General features: G+C 43.7%; 2 protein-coding genes across 4 annotated transcripts; both read left to right on the top strand.

Moving 5' to 3' along the window:
• The first annotated feature begins 306 nt into the window (after positions 1 to 306).
• On the top strand, positions 307 to 4,373 carry fdps (farnesyl diphosphate synthase (farnesyl pyrophosphate synthetase, dimethylallyltranstransferase, geranyltranstransferase)). 2 transcript variants are annotated; one of them, XM_026372591.1, is made up of 10 exons: positions 307 to 750; positions 1,205 to 1,357; positions 1,441 to 1,581; positions 2,243 to 2,323; positions 2,413 to 2,535; positions 2,613 to 2,701; positions 2,789 to 2,861; positions 2,985 to 3,062; positions 3,139 to 3,273; positions 3,718 to 4,373. In XM_026372591.1, the coding sequence occupies exons 1-10, from the start codon at positions 748 to 750 to the stop codon at positions 3,916 to 3,918; spliced, it is 1,077 nt and encodes a 358-aa protein (XP_026228376.1). In that variant the 5' UTR covers positions 307 to 747; the 3' UTR covers positions 3,919 to 4,373. The 2 variants fall into 2 exon arrangements, with proteins under 2 accessions (XP_026228376.1, XP_026228375.1); XM_026372590.1 differs by lacking the exon at positions 307 to 750 and having other exon boundaries at positions 783 to 1,357.
• Positions 4,374 to 4,818: 445 nt separating this feature from the next.
• On the top strand, positions 4,819 to 19,786 carry rusc1 (RUN and SH3 domain containing 1). Of its 2 annotated transcripts, XM_026372160.2 has the most exons (12): positions 4,819 to 4,933; positions 6,290 to 9,642; positions 13,673 to 13,795; positions 13,879 to 13,955; positions 14,175 to 14,192; positions 14,457 to 14,631; positions 14,946 to 15,051; positions 15,140 to 15,186; positions 15,263 to 15,768; positions 15,849 to 16,093; positions 16,357 to 16,524; positions 17,113 to 19,786. In XM_026372160.2, the coding sequence occupies exons 2-12, from the start codon at positions 6,393 to 6,395 to the stop codon at positions 17,276 to 17,278; spliced, it is 4,881 nt and encodes a 1,626-aa protein (XP_026227945.1). In that variant the 5' UTR covers positions 4,819 to 4,933; positions 6,290 to 6,392; the 3' UTR covers positions 17,279 to 19,786. The 2 variants fall into 2 exon arrangements, with proteins under 2 accessions (XP_026227945.1, XP_026227946.1); XM_026372161.2 differs by lacking the exon at positions 14,175 to 14,192.
• The last annotated feature ends 196 nt before the right edge of the window (positions 19,787 to 19,982 follow it).

Here is a 19,982-nt window from a genome sequence, read left to right as displayed (position 1 = left end):
ACACTTGCACACAGATGCAGGAACACTCATACACTCCCCTGTTAAGGCACTGAGCTGTGTTTCTACCTCCTGTCTTGCATAAAACATTATTTATTTGAAGAAATGTATATGTGTATGGCAGCCTTAACAGGATAGAGCCTTGAAAATTGAATAATAAATATATCACACCTATTCCAGATTTTCAATGCAGTGTCAATGGCAAAACTTTCAATGCAAGTTATGTATTTCAACATATGAAATAAAGAAGACTAAATATATGTTAGTGTTTTGTGCATATTATAACGGGAACATTCCTAGACTATACTAAAAGGATATATTTATATATTTTAATTCCATTCTTTCTTTATTTGTACTCCTTTTTGTTTTCTTTTTTTATCAGTAAAACTAATTACAATAAGCTACTGAAGACTCACCACTCCACCTAAGCCCCGTCTCTTCTCTAATCCTATTGGCTGACCCTTGTGAAAGCCCATCCTGGTTCGATGGTACTAGCCAATGAAAACGCTCTATGTCAAATGGAGCCTTTTAATGCCACGCCCACACGCACCACTCGCTATGCATCTTGGGAAATTTAGTTCTGCTGCTGTGTAATAAAACGGACAGCAGCGAGGAAGCGAACTACAACCTGCTCATCCTGGTTTTAGGAGACGTTCACAGACTTCAGTTTGATAGCAACACCTAGTCACAGAAGAGTAGCTTCTTGGCTTTATTACACTGAATAATTCGGCACAAGAGGACAGCGTTATTATGGTATGTAACGACATGTGTGTGAACAATAAACGTGTTGTTTCGGTGTGCCATAGCTAGCTTAGTTAACAGGCTATATGCAGTCAAACTGTACAGGCTTAACGTCAGCTAATCTTAACGTTTCTTTTCATGACAACGGGAAATGTTAGCTAATAGTAATCGTCTTTACCCAATCCTTGCTCTCGTTTTACAGATTTTAGCAAGATAGGAGACCTACTAGTCTAGCCTGGCATTTTTCCTCACTTAGACTAAAGAACACCTTTTTCCGTCCTGTGATTTACGCAGCTATATAACTAGTACAGTTAACGCTAGTCAAGTTGACCCGCAGCTTGTTTACCGTCGGATGAAAATGAGACGTCTGCTCAGCTTGGTCATTAACGCCTCTAAAATGTGGCTGGCCGTCTCCCCGCTTAAGTTAAAAAACACATGTCTTGTGCTGTGCTCCTCGTCTGTCCAGGGAGACGGCGCATGTAATGGGACACACAGCAAAAAGGCGCTGCTGTCTGACCCTCAGCTGTTTGAAGCCCAGTTTGAGGAGCTGGTCACGGATCTCACAGAGAGGGACCTGAACGACCCGGTGCTCGCCGACGCCCTGAGCAGGTTGAGAGAGGTATGAGCTGCATCCTGCTTTGAGTTCTGCAACGAGCGTTAAAGTGCTGTTTCTCTGAGTCCCTACCTGCATTTTGTGGTCAGGTGTTGGTGTACAATGCTCCTGGAGGGAAGAGGAACAGAGGCCTGTCTGTGATTGGCTCACTGAGGGAGCTTCTCCCACCCGCTCAGCTCACCCAGGACACAGTGCAGCGGGCCCTGTTGGTTGGCTGGTGCATTGAACTGGTAAGCATATGGAATGGCATGTTAAAGAATAAGTTTGGATATTTCCAGGGCTCCAGACTGCAGCCATTATTGGAGATTCAAATTTCCCCCACATTTTAATTGCGCATGACACTGAAGGCTGTGTCTGTGCATATGTGTGTATTATGAGAACTCTATCATGTATCCATGGTGTGTGTAAGCAGCGTGATTAGGGTATGGAGCTAACTTGAGACTATTGGTATGTTCGTCTCATCTATATGTTCCATCTTGTTGCTGTAAATACTAGTGCACCAAATCCTTCAGTATAGTGTACTTCAAATCTCCAAATTTCTCTTTCTCTTCTCTATTTAAGTAACGTTTGCCTTAGCGGTTTAATGTAGTTTCATGGCCTTTCTAAACATGTTACCATACAGTGAGTCGCTCGTTTCAAATATTTACACCCTATGCAGGGCATGTGATGGTGTTAGTCTTACCTTGTATCTTAAACTTGTTGATGTAATTAGGATAATTCTTCAGGCTCTAGCTTCATCTAATCAAAGTCTTGCTTGACAGTTTGTGCAGCCCAAGTGTCGCTAAAACTTGATCTTGCAAACACAGACTCAGGCTGCTGTAATGACACTTCTCTAGGGTGTTACGTTCTCTAAGTTGTTAAGTGTTACAACTGTGTCTCTGTTGTTTGCAGCTTCAGGCATTTTTCCTCGTTGCAGATGATATAATGGATGGATCTGTGACTCGGAGGGGACACCCCTGCTGGTACAAGAAGGTGAGGCTTAAATCTCTTTTCTTTTTGTAGTGTGATAATAATTTATTTTAATGGTGTGCCTGTATAAATCCTGTGTATTTGTCTTTAAGGATGGAATAGGCCTGGATGCCATCAATGATTCATTTCTCCTGGAAGGGTCAATCTACAGGCTACTTCGCCGACATTGTAGGGATCAGCCGTACTATGTCCACCTACTGGACCTATTTACAGAGGTACAATAAGTTTTGATTGAATACAAAGGCACACACACACACAGACAATGGATTTTTAATGCACATTTGTGTTGCAGACTACTTTCCAGACCGAGCTTGGCCAAGCTCTGGACCTCATGACGGCTCCCCCCAATCAGATTGACCTCAACAGATTCACCATGGAAAGGTTGTGGAGTTGTATCTGTATGTTGGTCGAGAAGACTGTTATTTACCAAAGCAAATAAAAATAAAGATTGTTGTCACTGTCTTTCAGATATAAGGCAATTGTAAAATATAAGACTGCCTTCTACTCCTTCTACCTCCCAGTAGCAGCTGCAATGTACATGGTGAGTGTCACAGAATAAAAAATAAAGGTGACACGTTAGAAAAAGGGGACAGAATCCGAACATAGAAAGTAACAGACTATCATCATGAGCTTTCGTATAACTCTCTTACCCTACCTTTTGTAGGCAGGAATCAAAAGTGAAGAGGAGCACAATAATGCCAAACACATCTTACTTGAGATGGGAGAGTTCTTCCAAATACAGGTAATTACTTTTACACTTTATCCCTTGTAAGCTATTCTGCAGACTAGTTGATAACCATACTATATTTCATTTGCAGGATGACTACCTAGACTGTTATGGTGACCCTGCTGTGACAGGAAAGATTGGTACAGACATCCAGGATAACAAATGCAGCTGGCTAGTGGTGACAGCACTGGAGATCATGACTCCTGAACAGAGAGCAGAGCTGGAGGTGGGACTTCAGATTACACCCCGCTTCTGATATAGTGTGGCTGCAAAGGATTTTTAATATACAGCACATGTATTGTATAAATACAGTGCAGGTTTATGCATTGTTTTGTTCACACAAACATTAAAGAGATGTGTTGCAGTATAAATAAAGTGCATGCATCAGCTTTATCTCTGTTTTTCGCAGAGGTATATGCAGATTAATATGAGAAATGTTAATATTTATATCCATTTCATGTTGGCTAACAGTAAACACAAGTACAGTCAAACCTATGCAGCAATAATAGTCTTAGTAATAGTTCTGCTGGTAATTGTTAAATGTATGTATGAGATGGCTCAAGCTGTATTTGGTGCACCTGGCTGTCCTTGTTTTTATTCTTTATTTGCTTCCATGTTTGTGGAGTCTACCTTTTAATCCCAGTTGATTTCATTGTCATCTCCTCCTCAGGCGTGTTACGGGCGCCACGATGATGTCAGCGTAGAAAAGGTCAAAGCACTGTACAACACCTTACAAATGCCAGAACTCTACCGCAGATATGAAGATGAGAGCTACCAACGGCTACAGAAACTCATCGCTCGTCACGCTCAAAACCTTCCTCACTCAGTTTTTCTCAACTTTGCCAAGAAAATCTACAAGAGGAACAAGTGAGATAGAATGATGCTCGTGAATGTTATATAAATGCTGTCAGGGGCATCAGCCTTGTTCCCTTTTGACTTTTATCATGCTGCACAAATATACAACTTCCTTTGAAGTGGGTTTGCCAGGGACGAGGCTCTGACTCCAACAGCAGGAGCTAGACAGGACTGTGATATTTACAAATCCTGCAGGCAGTTTCTTCACCTTTCAGTGATTTTGTAAATGTTGCCAGCACCTTTGTGTGTTAGTTATTTATTGAACCCTGTGTCAAATGTACAGTGTCAACCAGTCATTTCTCTGCTGAGCAATCTTGGACATGTGGATTTGCTCATGGATTATGACAGTAGATGTATCCACACTGTATCCACACCGGCACAGGGGGTCAGGTCTGATCAGCTTTCTTAAGTACAAATATTTTTTATATTGCTGCTAGATATGTTTGCTTTTAATAAATAATTAATGAATGAGCAGTATTTTATGTCTCATTTTCATCATTCGTGTGTGTGGGTGTGTGTGTGTGTGGTGACATGCTTTTGTTATATATTATAGTAAATTTAATATATTTGGATTTTGGACTGTTGCTCAGAGAAAATAATTAGTGAACAATTTCTGTTACAGATTAATCAATGGTAAAAATAAATGTGATTTGCAGGCCTATTTGTCCGTAGATAATGTTTCCATAAGTTAATTAATTACATTGAAGACAGACAGGATGATCAAAGAGAAATGAAACACTCAGGAATATAAATCTCTTATAACGACTCTTTTTAATTAATTCTTTAACGGGGGTCAAGAAGTAAATCACTCAAGTTAAATAGGATGGGATGATAAGGCAACTAAGGGGTGCGGTTTTAGTCTGGATGGAGGCGGGGGGGGGGGGGGGGGGGGGCGAGGGTTTGTTGGATGCTCGCGAGAAGACAGATGCTGAGGCTGTGAACGTGGGAGAGAGATTCACATTCACACGGACTGGGATGTGGCAGAGCCCGAAGAGATGGAGACCTTCATCCATCTTTACCCGAATGTGTTCGTGAGTCGACTCCCATTTTATTCTAGCGAATTTTGGGGATGATGTTATTTTATTTTTGAAATGAACCTGCAGAGGCCGGTCGGGTAAGCGAAGCCGCAGATTCCCGCACGGAGGCAGCATCAAAAACATCACATCCCGCTCGTAACAGTGACATTTAATGAACGGGTTTTATGTAAATGTTATGATTATCATGCGTTTGCACTGGAATCTGAATGCAGCGTGTTGTATTTGAGTTATAATATGGGTGGATGGGCCTGTATATAAGGGCGATGCGGTTGGAGGTACCCCCCTCCTCCTCCTCCTCCTCCCATCCTCCCTGTCTCCATCAGCTCTATGGGATCAATACACGCAGGGGTAAATTCTGTACTCGGGACGGGTTAAATTACATACGATCAAATGTTGCTTTTGTGTTTTACTTCAGTGCTTTGTTAGTTTTAATGCCCATTTCCGACAAACACCGTGAGAGCGGAAGCAAAGACTTGAGACTGATATTCCTCAGTGATGTGAAGGGCACTGTGGAGGAATATACTGTATGTATGTCTTGTTAGATGGGTTCTGATAAGGCAGGCTCGGTGTTGTTCAGTGCTGATGCCTGATTATTTACGCTCCAGTTAAGTGTGCGTTATGTTAAGTCATGGCTGTTATTAGGTGTCTTCTCTTCTGATCTAGATCTCTCTGCTTCTTATCAGCTTGTAAGGATGGACTGGCACAGATGGAGACAGCTTGACTATTGTAAACTTATGAGAACCAGTGAAGCTCAGCAGAACAGATGAAGATCCTGACTGACATGACGGTTATTGACTATAAATTAGCTGACAGTTATTATCATGGTGAACTTTTTGCACGTTATGTGTGTGGCTGAATTTGAATAGAAATATCTGAAACCCATGAAAATAATACAGCAGATTAAACGAACTGCATATAAAATGTCTCTTATTCAAGTGTTTATCAGGCTGCAGAACTTCTGCATATCTAAATCATCAGATTATTCATTTTTCTTTCTTTTTTGTCTATATAAGTGAATCCTATGTCCAAGGTGACTTCTTTAAATGTATTTTGCATCTAATTTACTAATAATTTCAGTAGTTTTAGTGGTAAAGTGGTAATGCTTGAAAGTGTGCTTTTTTACAGAAATATGTGTGAATCCATGTGTTCATATCACTGCTGTGTCCTCCCAGGCCTTGTGCTGTGATAATTACAAAACATAAAGCCCAAAAGCAAATGAGTTTTAATGACTAGTCCAGATGATGACTTCAAAGACTTATATTATAAAGTCATGCACGGCAAGAAAATGGTCTTTTTAATGAGCAGATTTTGCTCATAGTCATTCACCGTGTGTCTCCTTTGATGTTACAGGATCTTGGGAGTCATGCCAAGATGTGACCGTCACGCCGCGTCATAGTTTGGATCTGTCCAGCCTTTACAACACTTGTTTCTATAGCAACTGAAAAATCAGAGTATGCTAAAAAGCACCGTTCCAACAATGCAGTCCTCCTCTCAGCCTCCGAAACCACGGCGTTTCGACAACAGCAGGCGAACCAATACCTTAGCTGGACCAAAATCACATGGCCCGGGTTTACATAGAGAGGATAAAAACATGAACACAATTACCACCTCTTCCCCACGCCGGCCTACAAAAGCCCCAGCTGCACCTACGAGGACCAGGATGGCCGTTCAACCTCGAGCTCCAGTAAGCCAGACCAGACTTGGCTCACAAAAACAGGGTTCAACCATCTCCAAATTAGCTAAAACCAAACCCAAGAGTGCTCGTGCATCAGCAGCAACCCAGATTGCACCTGCAGCCCCTCCTCCTGCACTCCCCTCTGTTCTTCCCCTTGACCCAAATTGCAATGAGACGAGCCTCCCATGTCTTTGCTGCGATGGCCGCTCACCACAAGACAACAACAGCATGTTCAACCACAACCACAACAACAACAACACCATCTCTATCAGACAGCAACTGCAGCTACCGCCTCCTCCAGCCCCATTGCCCCAGAGGCAGGATGGGGCAGGGAGCAAAGAGCAGCCTCAGCCTCCCTCACAAGCACAGGCCCCACTGGAGCCCTCTGCCCGCCCTGCTGCCACTCTGGAAAACAAAGACAAGAATGCAGATGAAAGCAATGAGCTGGACAACAAGAAAAATGTGAAGGTAGAGGAAGAAGATGACGAGGATGAGAGCTGCGGGGATATCGATATTGATGACGATGAAGAGGAGGCTGACAATGATGACGACGACGATGACGATGATACTCTTGTTCCCTCGTGCTGTGACTGCCCCCCCTCTCTCCTGGAGTTCTCCCTCACCTCTTCTACTTCCTCATCCTCCACTTCCATCAGTTCCTGCTCTGATCTGGAGTCCGACTGTGCAGATCAATCCACCTCCCTCTGCTCCTCTCACGAACAAGACAATCTTTTGAATGCTCTTTCCTTCAAAGACCACTCTCTTCTGCAAACCCCTGAAGGCCAGCCCCAAGCACGTTCTCCCCCATCCCTTCTTCTTTGCAGCAATCCTTTCTCCTTACCATCACAGTCCCCGATTCAACCTTGCTCCCCAGATGAAGGCTACCCCTCTGCCCTGGACACCCCTTCACCAGAATATTTAGGAGTCAAAGGTGACTCAGAGGTCACTAAACTAGGCCTGCTTGACTTTCTGGAATCAGTAGGGGAGTTTGGGAAAATGGAGCGATTCAGCCAGGTAATCCAAGTGGCTCGCTGGGATTTGGAAGGTGAGCAACACTGGGATGTTCTAAGGGATCGGCTGGACCACTTGGATCGCCTGGAGAAAGTGAACAGGGAGGTCAAACTGGCCTACATTGCAAGACTCCATGAGAAGGGATTTGATCTTGGAGATCTGGAAGAGCAGGACCTCTCAGATGTCATGGATGAAATGGGAAACATTGACATTCCCTTGAAGCTGTATAAAAACCGCGGAGAGATGATGGGAGACTCTCAGGAGTTTTCGGATGCTGGTGTTGACCTCACTGCTCCATCAGACTGTGAGGATCCTCTTGTTCTAGATTCCCTCAATCCTTCCCCTGTCGAACCTCCACCTAGACCTCCAAAACCTCCAGCGCGTCACGCCAGCGTGACCTCTGACCTCCACACCTACATAAATATCAGCAGGGAGACCACCTCCATGGCTGTCTCCACCACTCCTACATTATCCACTTTCTCCCCTAACTCCTCATCCCCCACATTCACCACATTCAGGTGTGAAAAACCTCTGCCCCCATCTCCACCATCAGTTCCTCCCCTCCCTGCCTCTAAGCCTGTCCCATATCTTTCTCTTTATACCACTTCTTCTCCACCTCCATCTATCCCCACCCCGACTCCTCCCATCCCTCCCCCTCGGAGGCGCCACCTTGCCAGGAAGGAGGCACAGCGCCTTGCTGCCCTTCAAGCTGAACGAGAAAAGACACCTGTGTCCCTTCCACCTCCTACCACACGGCCACCACCTCTTCCTCCTCCACCTGTTATCTCAGTCTCCTCCTCATCTCCCCCTGCCATACCACCTCCACCTGCCCTGCCTCCTCCTCCCTCCTTCCACGCCTTGGATGTAGAAATTAGGAAGCTACTGATGCTTGCAGGATTGACCCAAGCTGAGCTCCTCAAACTCAGCCCAGAGCTTGGTGTCTGTGTCGGAGGGTTAGACGATGAAGGAGATGGAGATAATCTCACTCCATCTAGATCTGTGGAGTCACATGAGTTCAGACTGAACGACAGGGAGGAGGAGAAGGAAAGTGATACTGAATTTATGGGCAGAGATGGGTGGAGCAGCAGGGGCAAGTTAGATGGTGATCAAAGAGTTGCTATAGATGAAGAAGGAAAAACAAAAGAGGAGGGTAAAGACACACAACGAACCACCTCATTCACTGAGATGGCAAGAAGAAGGAAGAGAAACAACGGCCTGACTTCAGACCATTACAGCCTCAGTAATGCACATGAAACTAAAACTAAGAATATGACCTTTGAGACTTTCCATTATCCTGCTGAGTTACCAGATTCACCTCCCCCTCCTCCACCACCTCGCCCCTTACCACCAATTCCCCCATCTTTGCCACCTCTCAAAGTCAGCACTCTCCCTGCCAACTCTGCACAACCTGAGCGATTTGATTGGCTCATAGCATTCACCCCTGAGGGTGATGCCCCGCCGCAGCCTCCGCCCGTGGCAATGAGAAAATCTCACATAGAAATCCAAAGGAAGCTCAGTTCGTCTGGGTCATCTCCAGGTTCTGCTCCAAAGGTTACAACTTTCAAAGAGCTGCGTTTCCGCAATAAAGGCGCCTCCCCTCCTACGAAGGTGATCACTGAACCAGATCCTGACCCCACAGTCATCACTCCAGATCCAGATATACTGTACAACTTGAAGTGGAGACGAGAGAAGGCGGGCAGTGATGGAAACCAATGGGAGTACACCTCTCAGGCTCAGGCCCTGTTCATGCAGCCGCCACCAGCCCTAACCTCAATGGCTGCTCTCAAGGAAATGCTCCAGAGGGCAGAGGAGGAGGGTGGACACCCCGAGCTGTGCCCATCACAGAAGATAGGCTGCTCAGTTAGTGACAACAGCCTGTGGATCATGGGCAGAGATGGCAAGGGTGAAGATGTTAAGAGGGAGGAAATGGAAAGGAAGGAAGAAGAAGGAGAGGAGATGAAGGTGGAAGCGAGAGGACGAGCTGATGGAGGGAGGACTTTTGAATTAAGAACTACAAGTAAGTATGAATTTCCATGACAGTGCTAATGAAAACAAAGACGGCAGCTGAATTTGGTGACATAACGTGAGGGGGTTTGCCTGTTTGGATATTTGTACGTGTATGAGAGAAACACATCATAGTACCTCAGGGTAATTTGAACCGCACAATAAATCTGGAGTGGGCAAAGAAAATGAGATGAAGAAAAGACTGACTAACAATCAGTTTGTTGACTTTCTCAGTGATGCATGATTAATATCCTTGGACAATACGAGAGAAAGAAACAGAAAACCAAGGAAGATGAAAATGTAGACTCTTTTATGGGAGGAGAGTGAAGAGACAGAGGAGGAACATGAGTCACAGAAAAAAAGATGATGCATGACATAATGACAAGGAATAAAAAGGGTGATTTCAGATGGGGAGAGATGGAAAGGGAATGCAAGCAAGTAGGAGAGATGAAAGGGAATAAAAAGGCAGTGAGGGGAGTGAAGGTAATATGAGGAGAAAGAGGAGGTTGGAAACTTTCCAACCAGCGTTTGCTGTACTGGTTATCAGAGTGTGATGTCACTAGTGCCTTATTCAATTATTCATCCACTTTTCAGACTGAGGGGCGGGGGATAATGGACGGCCCACTGGGCTCACTACCTTCCTCTCTTGCGCCTTTCTCCCATCTCCCTTGCTTTTATTTTACCTGTTATTCCGTTTCTCCTTCCCTACTTCAAATCCCATCAGTTTGAGATGCGTATAGGCTTTTCTCTTGCTGTCTATCTTGTTTCTTCGCCCACACCCATTCTCCCTGGGGTGGTACAAATAGCTCAGATCAAGTTACTTATCTCATACAGTGCTGCAGTGGATTGCAAAGAAACTAAGGATTAGATCATCAGCGTCCAGATACATTAAGGTTGAGTGAATTTAAATCACTCATCTTCTTCTCAACCTCAAACAACTGCAAGTTTTATTAGAGCAACTAATCACATGATGAACTTACCTGTACTTCCGAATGATGAAAATCAAATAAGTGGGTTCAGTAGAAGTTCTTAAAATCGCTGCAATGAAAAGCAATAGCCAACAAATGAGTAGGTGTGTGTCCCTTTAAGAGCCCAAGGGGTGGATCTCAGTAAATGGCCCAATGACTGAGAGCCAGAGTCAGAAAAATAGGAAGTATTATGTGTAAGTTACAGTTCAAAGACAGTCCAACCAAGGTATGTTGGCTTTCTACTTCATTTTGTAGCCTATAGTTTATAGCAGCCTGTCATAGTTAATTAAATGAAACTTGTGTTGCCCCAGTCTGAATGTCCACAGACACAGACCCAGTGACTGAGCAGGCAGACAGGTCTCAGCTATCTGTTGTTGACTGACTCAGCACTACACCGTATACTGTACTGTACTGGTGGAGGTGGGGACTGAGCTAGAGAGCCGCGTAAAACATAGGCAGCAACAGAAGGAGAGAGAGAAGGTGATCCAGAGGTGATGAAGACACGCACTGCAGTAGAGACTGGCACTCACCCTGGCGTCTTGTATGTGATAACTTAAGAAAAGTAGGAAATGAAAGTGAAAGCAGATGTTGTAAAGAAAACTTTCTCATACACTATTGGAATATGATGACTACTTGTGACTGATAGTGGTGTTTTAATTGCAGTTAATGACAGATTAGAGTATTTCTACCGTGCAGATGTTATTCTTTCGTAGCCTCTGTATCATTTCCTGCCGTGTCAAACCCTCCTTTAATGAAAGGCTGTCATTACTGCTCTTCATAAATCAGCTCCATTGACTCCCATGCACTGTCGATTTGTAACTGTCAATCAACTGTTTGACTGGTTTAAATACTGCATGATGTTACATGATGATGATTTCTGCTGGAATACATTCATGAATGTGCGTTTTTCTCTTGACAGACACTAACATTTTCTGCATCTCTCTCTCTTTCCCATTTCTTTGCCACATTTTTCTTTTTACTTTTTTTACTCTTCCTTATTTTCCATTTTATTTTCATCCCATTCTGTTGTTTCCATTCTTTGTTCATGGTTTTGCTTCCTTCCCTCACATCACTCTGCTTGTGCTCCTGCCCTCTATATCCGGACTCCCTTTTTTAACCCTTTCCTCTAAGCAGTTTCCTCACCCCCACTCTCGCTTGCCAAGTCCTCCCAACCCTACTTCCTCCACACTGCCCTCCCTTCCTATCGCCCAGGCTACTGTAATTCCCAGCTCCATGCACATCCCAGGCCCCACAGCCACGTAGGCAGGGAGTCCACAGACAAACACTTCAACACACAGTGGGCCCCCGCTGCCGCCTCAGAATGTATCCACAGAGATGACTCCAGCTCTGATATCATCTCTGGGTTTAACTACGAATCCCTGTCTGATTTAGGTGTAGACTGTCCTCGTGATTATGAGAATATCTTCAAGCAAAACACAGACTCAGCATACCAATATATCAGCGGTTCCAATTCTATTAGTAATTTGGACTCTCTCTACTGCAGTGACTCAGACAAGAAGAATGACCCACACAACAACACAGACACACCTGTTAGTGGCACCACAGAGGCTCCAGTCTGCACCACCCCATATAAGAACATAGATGTCATGATGACGTATTCGAGCAGTATCAATCCCGTAGATTCGCTGTATTCAGAGAAGCGCACACACTCACATACCGACCACAACAGCAACAAGGCCAGGACATCCAAAGAACTCCCGCCTCTTCCCACCTATTACCTGTACCACCCTAAGAACTGCCCTCTGCACAGAGGTGCCCCTCCTCGCCTCTCCCCTATTGGAGCCCTCTCTCCTCCCCAGCGTTGCGGTGCGCCCCCTCCCGGTACGGCAGGCTCCTGCCTCAGCTCCCCACTTTTCCCACGCTCGCATACCCTGCCTGCCCTTGCTGCTCCCTTCTACTATCCAAACCTCTACCCTCCTATACCGCCCAGGCCGCCCCCCCTACCCCCAAAACTCTACCAGGCTCCTGTGCAGTCACGTGCATCGAGTAAGATTTCTCTCTCTCTTCTCTCTCCCTACACCTTACATCTCTTTCTCTCTTATTGTCTGACATCTTGCTTGCATGAAAGTTTGTCCGTCTTATCTGCTGTCTGTCTCATTGTTCTCTGTTCTTCAAATCGTGGCCCTCACACTTTTGTTATTTTTTTGGACCCGGGGATTTGCAGAGTTGAAAGAACTGGGTAACTGAGGCAGTTTTATGTATCAGAAACCAGCACTCTGCAGGTTATCTGATACGTCTTATCTTCACTGTCCTTTCAGACCTGCAAAGGGTAACAGCTGTTCCTGTCACAGAGTGTCTCGAGTCACTATCATCACTCTCTTCCTTTGTCCTCCCTATGTAACTGTCTGTGTGTCAGTTTTGTCTTGTCTGTGTGTGGTTTTGGTTTTCTTTATGTTTTTGCATGGTATTTAAATGGACACATGCATTTCGTGCAACTCAACTAGTTCATGATTTTACATTAGGATTTTTTAAAGTGTGTAACCTTTTATGCTTGTGCGTGTGTGTGTGTAATTAGTCCACCATCATTATATAGATGTTTGCATTGGTATAATTGGTTTATATAATGTGTATCCATTTATATAAACATCAGACTGTGCACAGCCCCCTTACCTTTGCAAATGTGTGTTATCTGAACCTGATTCCTGTAGCTCACCCAATTGTTTCCCCTCTAGCTCTGCAGACCTTCCTATCTATGCTTATGCAAATGAATTGTATAAGTATGAGTGAATGTTTGTATGAGTGTATTAAGATTAATGCATGGGCTCCTCTTTATCCCTGATGCAGACAAGAAGTTGTCTTCACAGTTCCAGATGTTGAACGCTCTCCAGTGTAAACTAATATTTACAGGATGTGCACACACACTGTTTGTTGTCAGTGGTACCATCTGCTTCTATCTGCCTTTATCTAATGCTTCACCATTGCTTAATTGCTCTTACTAATAACACTAATGTTTAAGTTATGAAATTTCTGTCTGTGGTTATTTATTTTGCTTCTGTTGAGTTTGTAATATTTATATTTCTACAGTAAGTAATTGTTCTTTACTACCACTGTCAGCTGTTCGCAGTGTCTCGTTCGCTGGCTCTGTACAGAGGGCAGAGACGTCCTGGATGGGCGATGATGTGAAGCAACCAATGAGAGGTCTTGGCCTATCCTCTCTGTGCCTGCAGGAAAAGAAAGGTGTGTGTCGATGGGTATATTTTTTCCCATTCCAATAGAATGGCTTTCTCTGCTTAACTGTACACTATTGTTGTTCTCTCCAGCTCTGGTCGGTGCTGTCAGTGTAGCGGTGGAAGCCATCTTGACCCAGTTCAGTTCTTCTCGGACTGTAGTTCAGAAGGTCAGTCACTGCTTATTTTCCTTTGACACAGTCTAAATTTAATTGTTTTGTTTATTTTGTATGAAGATGTTCGAACATCTGTCACTATTTATTAAATTTCAATCTCTTTGTACCCAGAAACAAAATGTTTTATTGTGATAAAAGCTTTTTTTATCTTTGAAAATGATTTCTCTCCCTTTCTTCTTGTTCCGAATCTACATATTTTTTCTGTCTCCTCAGTCTCTCTCAGTTAACAAGGTACTAGAATATTTTTAGATGACCCAGTGCTGTGGCCATAATAATTTCTTTGTAAACTAACTCCCCTCCCAAATCATTTCTCATCACATCATACAACCCTCCTCTCCCACTGTTCCTCACAACCCCCATATATGTGTCCCATTTTTCTTCTCTCGTCCGATATGCTCTCCTCCCATGCTCCTCATTCTTCTCCTCTCCTCTCCTCTCCTCTCCTCTCCTCTCCTCTCCTCTCCTCTCCTCTCCTCTCCTCTCCTCTCCTCTCAGGCCTTATCAGGAGACAGCACTATAAATCCATCTCTGGGCCGTCTGGTGCTGCAGTGCCTCTGCCCCGCCCTGCACAGCTTGCTGACCGATGGCTTGAAGCCCCACCAGAGTGACCTGATTGCAGGCAGGAGGCCAAACTCTGCCTGGGGTCTAGTCCAGGCCTCAACTAAACAAGGTAGCATGCCAAGGATTATATGAAAATTAACATTTCCAGACCCGGATAGTATAAATCAGGGTGTGTGTCCTGGTAGAGATGAATAGGCTCTGTCTTTTTCTTTTCTTTCTGCTATTTTCACTCAGTCAATAGTTGTTGATTTCAGTGTCTAAAATGCTGAATAAAGTGAACAACAGGAAGCAGATATTGATTGGCTTATGAGTGCCAAGCTTCACTGCAATTTTCACTTACCTCTGAAAGTCTCTCTGTTGATCTCTCTCGCTCTTGCTCTGCCTGTCCTCATAAGCATTTTCTCCTCTCCACCTATTTTCAAGGTCCTAAAACTCAAGCGTTGTTCAACCTACAAGTCCGGGTTGGGGAGCTGCCTCAGCTCAGACTGAGCAAACACAGGTTCAATGCATTCCTCCTTGGATTACTGAAGTAAGTATTACTCTCTGGTCTCATCTGGTTTCATGAAAAGTTCACAATGTATGTGTATTTTGATTTTCCTGCACATTTTTTCTCTTAGTATCAAGTTTCTTGATTTCTGGCTATCTCACCTCCAGTCTTGCACTGGTAAGTTTACTTCATTTTCATGTTGTGCTTGTTTTTGAGTCTGCACACAACTAAAAGTGATGTTCCCTTTTCTCAGATGTGTTGGACACATATTACCATCCCACCGCCTTTATGCGACTGTCACTGACCATCTGCCAGCCTCTGTTTGAGGAGCTGCTCCTCATGTTGCAGCCTCTCAGCCTGCTGACCTTCAACCTTGACCTCCTCTTCCAGCACCACCATTTAGAGCCAGACAGTAACAGCCCAGAGATACCCAGTCCACACTGTCAGCATGCAGGGCTCCAGCAGTCAACAAAGGGATCCCTCTCTAAAGTTACAGACAGCAGACATACTGAGAGTCTCTTGGAAGTAGACTTTGGAAGTCCAGAACATCTGACAGCTAAAGGAAAATCTCCATCCTGTGCTAATCCACAGAAGACCAGAGTGTCAGGGGAGTCACCACATAGCAGTGCTGCACCCATAAAACCGTCAGTCACTCTCAGTGAGACAAGTCCTCAGCTGTTGTGGGTGCAAGAGAAGGAAATTGGAGACTTACCTCCACCTGATGTTGAAGAGGACAGCCTTGCTCAGCAGGCAGGACAGGTAGCCACGTCTGTGGGACTGTAAAATTATAGTTTATCAGCGTGTGGTCCTGCAGGGCTGAAATGTTTTTTTAATTATAGGTGATTCAGCAGGGGTGGGGAGCTGTGATCCGCTGGGGAGGCCGACTCAGCCAGAACTTGGCTGAGCTGAGTTTGTCTGCAGGGAAAAAGGAGGAGATGAATGCAGACGTGCCAGATCTCCAGACTCAGGCAGAAAGTGACTACACTCCGGTCAGCAGTGGTGTTCAGGTCCCCTGGGGTCTGGGCCGACTGTTTGGAGCCTCCAAAAGCCCCAACAGTCCAACAGGTCACACACCACCAACCAGGTTAGCCAGTGAAGTGAATACATTCACTCATTAGTGTGTTCAGCTACAGAGAAATACATTAATTTGTGAATTCAGCCCATGTAGTGTTTAGCTTGAATTCAAGAAACTCACTGTAGCATTTGAACCTGTTATATATTATGAATGCAACTATATTTGATCCATTTTTACCTCACGCTTCTCCCATCTGTCCCACACTCTCTCTCTCTCTCTCTCTCTCTCTCTCTCTCTCTGCCTTTTCCACTGCTTTCTGTCTGTCACTGCAGGCGGCCCTCTCAGTGGTTGGCTCCTGGTGTCACAGCACTGACCCGAATGGTGAGCAGCAGCTCCAGCCCGATGTTAAGGAGGATTCCAGAGCCTCAGGGAGAAAGTGAGCCAGAGCCAGAGAAAGAGGTCGACACAGTGGAGATGAAAGACAAACCTCGACCACTCAGGTACAATAGAAATATTTTTATGGTAATAAGTAATGATGGATCTTTGCATTTATATTGTTTGAGATTAATGAAATAGGGTCGGAAGTGCTAGATTAGGCTGTCCATCAAATTTACATCACAGGTGATTTCCCTCATGGCTGATCCAGTTTTATGGCACTTTTATCCAGTGCAGAATATTTCACAAATTATCTTTTTAAAAAATCCATAAACACTTGACAAGTCTTATTAAAACCAGATGGTGGTGCTATAATCTAAGATTCAAATTGAGGGTCCCAATTGCAAGTGTGCTTCACACTGTAAGAGATTTAAATACACATTCATCGATTCCTTCAACATTAAGACATTACTCTTCTAATTGGTATTTGTACGCCACTACATGTAGAGGAATATAGGAATCACTTGTTATCATGTTTGTCTTTGGGAACACTATACTGTAACTGGTGACTCACCAGTCTGACTTTGTGCGGTCCTACACTGTGACTCATCTGAGCGTTGGCTGCATCGTATGCTTGGGACGATGTTTTTCTTTGTGGTTGGTGCATATGTAGACCATATTTGGCTGAGAGGGTCTCTGCTGTGTGCCCTCAGGTCAGTACGAACGCTGTGTGACCACACTGGAACGGGTTCGGAGCTCAGCTTTTGCAAAGGGGAGGAACTCGTGGTGTTAGGAGGAGTTGATCAAGACTGGATTCGCTGTCGTCAGGGAGACAAAGAGGGGCTGGTACCTATTGGCTACACGTCCCTCATCATGTGACTTCGGAACCGTAACTGCTGCACTGAATCAATAAAAAAACAACATAAAAAATTATGTTAGGCGAGTATTGAGAGGTTATGGTGAGGCTCCACTACTCTGAAAGGGATATTTCATGCTGGTTTGGTTAGTGTTTGAGTTGAGCGTATAACACCATCTGCTCTGCTTTATGTGCATCAGGAGCAGTCAGCAGCCCTCGCTCTTTATGAACATATGGGTGTTTTTCCCCATCACAATCCATCCAATTTGGTAGCATTCAACTAATGGATTTTAGCAGCAGGAATGCAGCAGATGGTGTGAAATAATGACTCAAGTCAAATTTAGACCATTTCACATTGGAAGACCTTTGATCTTGGAGCGAAGTATCCCTTTAAATGTCTTTTTCTCAATTACTGCCCTCCTTGCCGTCAGCCGCTGGTCTGAAAATAATCACAGGGGAAATTTTGTGCAATCAACCACTAGCAGATTCAAGTGCATTCAGACCAGCAGCTGCCTGATGCGAGGAGGCGACAGTCGACAGCCTGGCTGTAGCCACGTTACCATCTAGTCTTCAGTCGTGGCTCGCAGGTTGACGACGTGGAGAAAGCACGTTAGAGTACTGGGCCGCAGCTCCTGCATAAATAATGCGTAGTAATGTAGTGAATTGTAGCTGTGTAGATCTGTGTTCTATTGACCTTTCACCCCTATTGACCTCTCACCTTCGCCTGGTTCATGTGTGTTTTGACATGTTTCTGCTACTATATTTGACTGTATAAATATACATAAAAAATAAATATATATATATATAGGTATATATATTGAGATTGATATTACCAAGATAGATAGAAAGATAGATGAACAAGAGAAAGCAGGTAGTGAAACAAAAGCAGCAGCTTAAAACTGTGGCCACATTTAGGAAGCGGATGAAAAATAATGTATGGATTCATTCTTTATCTCTACACATGCAACTTTCCACACGCACCAAGTGGTTGTTATCCATGCAAAAAGAGTGGTGTGTGTTTAAGTATGAAATCCAGTATCTTCCCTTGTGTATGCTTTATGTAATGCCATTGTCTTGACATCATATTCATCAAATAATTACATTCTCTCATTCATACCGTTAAACACTGAATGCATTTCAATGTGCTGTGAATGCTTTGAATGAATGCCAGAAAATATTTATCTGTCCCACACAGTAATAGACAAAAATATCAGACAACAGCAATCTGTAGCCAAACTCTCAACTCGTCCAAAACCTCATGAGGCCAACGTCAGTCAGAGTAAACACCTCAAAAAAAAAAAAAAAAAAAAAGAACTATGCTCAGCTCTTGTTCAACACTATCTAAACTTAAAATTAATGCAGGGAGAAAATCCATGATGTATGTAATTCATTACTGTAAAGTCTGTAGGTTTGGTGGCTGGTCTTCACCTTGTACCTCAGCGTTCCCATTTATCTTACCCCTTCCTGCCATGTTTCCTTATCATACTCATTTATATTAATGAAAGTGGTAGTAGAAGTGGTAATAGTGGAAGTGGTTTGTTGATTCTAATGTTGCTAATATGTAATATGTTGCTTTGTGTCATATATTTATTAGTTATTCTCTAGATTCTGTATTAATGACTATGCATATGGTTAAATGTACAACTAGGAGCCTTTTTGTTTGTGTTACAAAGTCATTATTATAATTTCATGTTCTCATGCAAGTAGAGACCTACACCCTAAAGCGATAGCTTAATTACTGTCTGTTAATGTAAGAGCTTGATTTTAACTGGTCTGACAATACATGACCTCCATTTAATTCAGCAGGAAAGTGTCATTGCAGTTGATCTATCAGGGAAAGTTGTTCAGTTTCCTCATGTTCTTGTGTCCATGCCGTGTAGCATGAGATGAGACTGTCACTATGGAAACATCCCAGTAGCATTAAGTAAAACTAGTGCCCATGACTTATGACTAATGACCACATTAAAATGCCATCGACCCGATAAGTGTTTACAAGAAATCATTCGAAAATACAGTATAATGTTGTTTGACACATTAAATTGTATTTATGCGTTTATGTTTGTGTATATTTTTTTCCAAGTATGACATGATAGTCTAAATGCATTAGTTTGAAAGATGCTAATTTATTGGATCTACTATTTATTGAACTTGAGGTTTCTGAAAGGACTAGCCCTCTATCTGACCCATCCAGCGTCTCTCTATCTATCTGGGTTCTTTATGTGCGAGTGTGCACGAGCGTACACATGGCATATGTGGCGGTGAAAGCAGAGATGAGTGTGAGCACATCTGCGTGTCTGCACATCCTGCACTTTCACTTATGTGTGTGTATACCAGTGTAACAATGACTTCTATATCTCTCTCTCCTCCTTATGCCCTCCCCCCTCTTTCTCACTGGTGTCATGTAGCCTGTAGACATCCCCCGTGTCCCACTGCTGGATATAGTTGAGTGCACCTCTAGTGTCAGTCACTGTCCACCTTCTGCATGTGCTTGTTTGTAAATACACCAAATAAAACGTTCAGTATAAGCCAAACTTGTTCAGCTGTTTGAGTCATATTTTTCTGCTGTAGTTCATGTATAAATCTATATCAGAGGTTTATATTATGATACTATAAAAAACATGTAGTTTCATTCAGAAAATGCGCTACATAAATGACATGTCCTGCATTTGTTGTTGACTCAGTTTTAACAGGAAGCTACTGGTACCTGCATGTGTCAGATTGCAAAGG

The sequence above is a fragment of the Anabas testudineus genome, chromosome 16 (assembly GCF_900324465.2).
Source record: "Anabas testudineus chromosome 16, fAnaTes1.2, whole genome shotgun sequence".
NCBI lineage: Eukaryota > Metazoa > Chordata > Actinopteri > Anabantiformes > Anabantidae > Anabas > Anabas testudineus.
The sequence above is the reverse complement of the archived record's forward strand: the minus strand, read 5'-3'. Positions and strand labels throughout refer to the sequence as shown.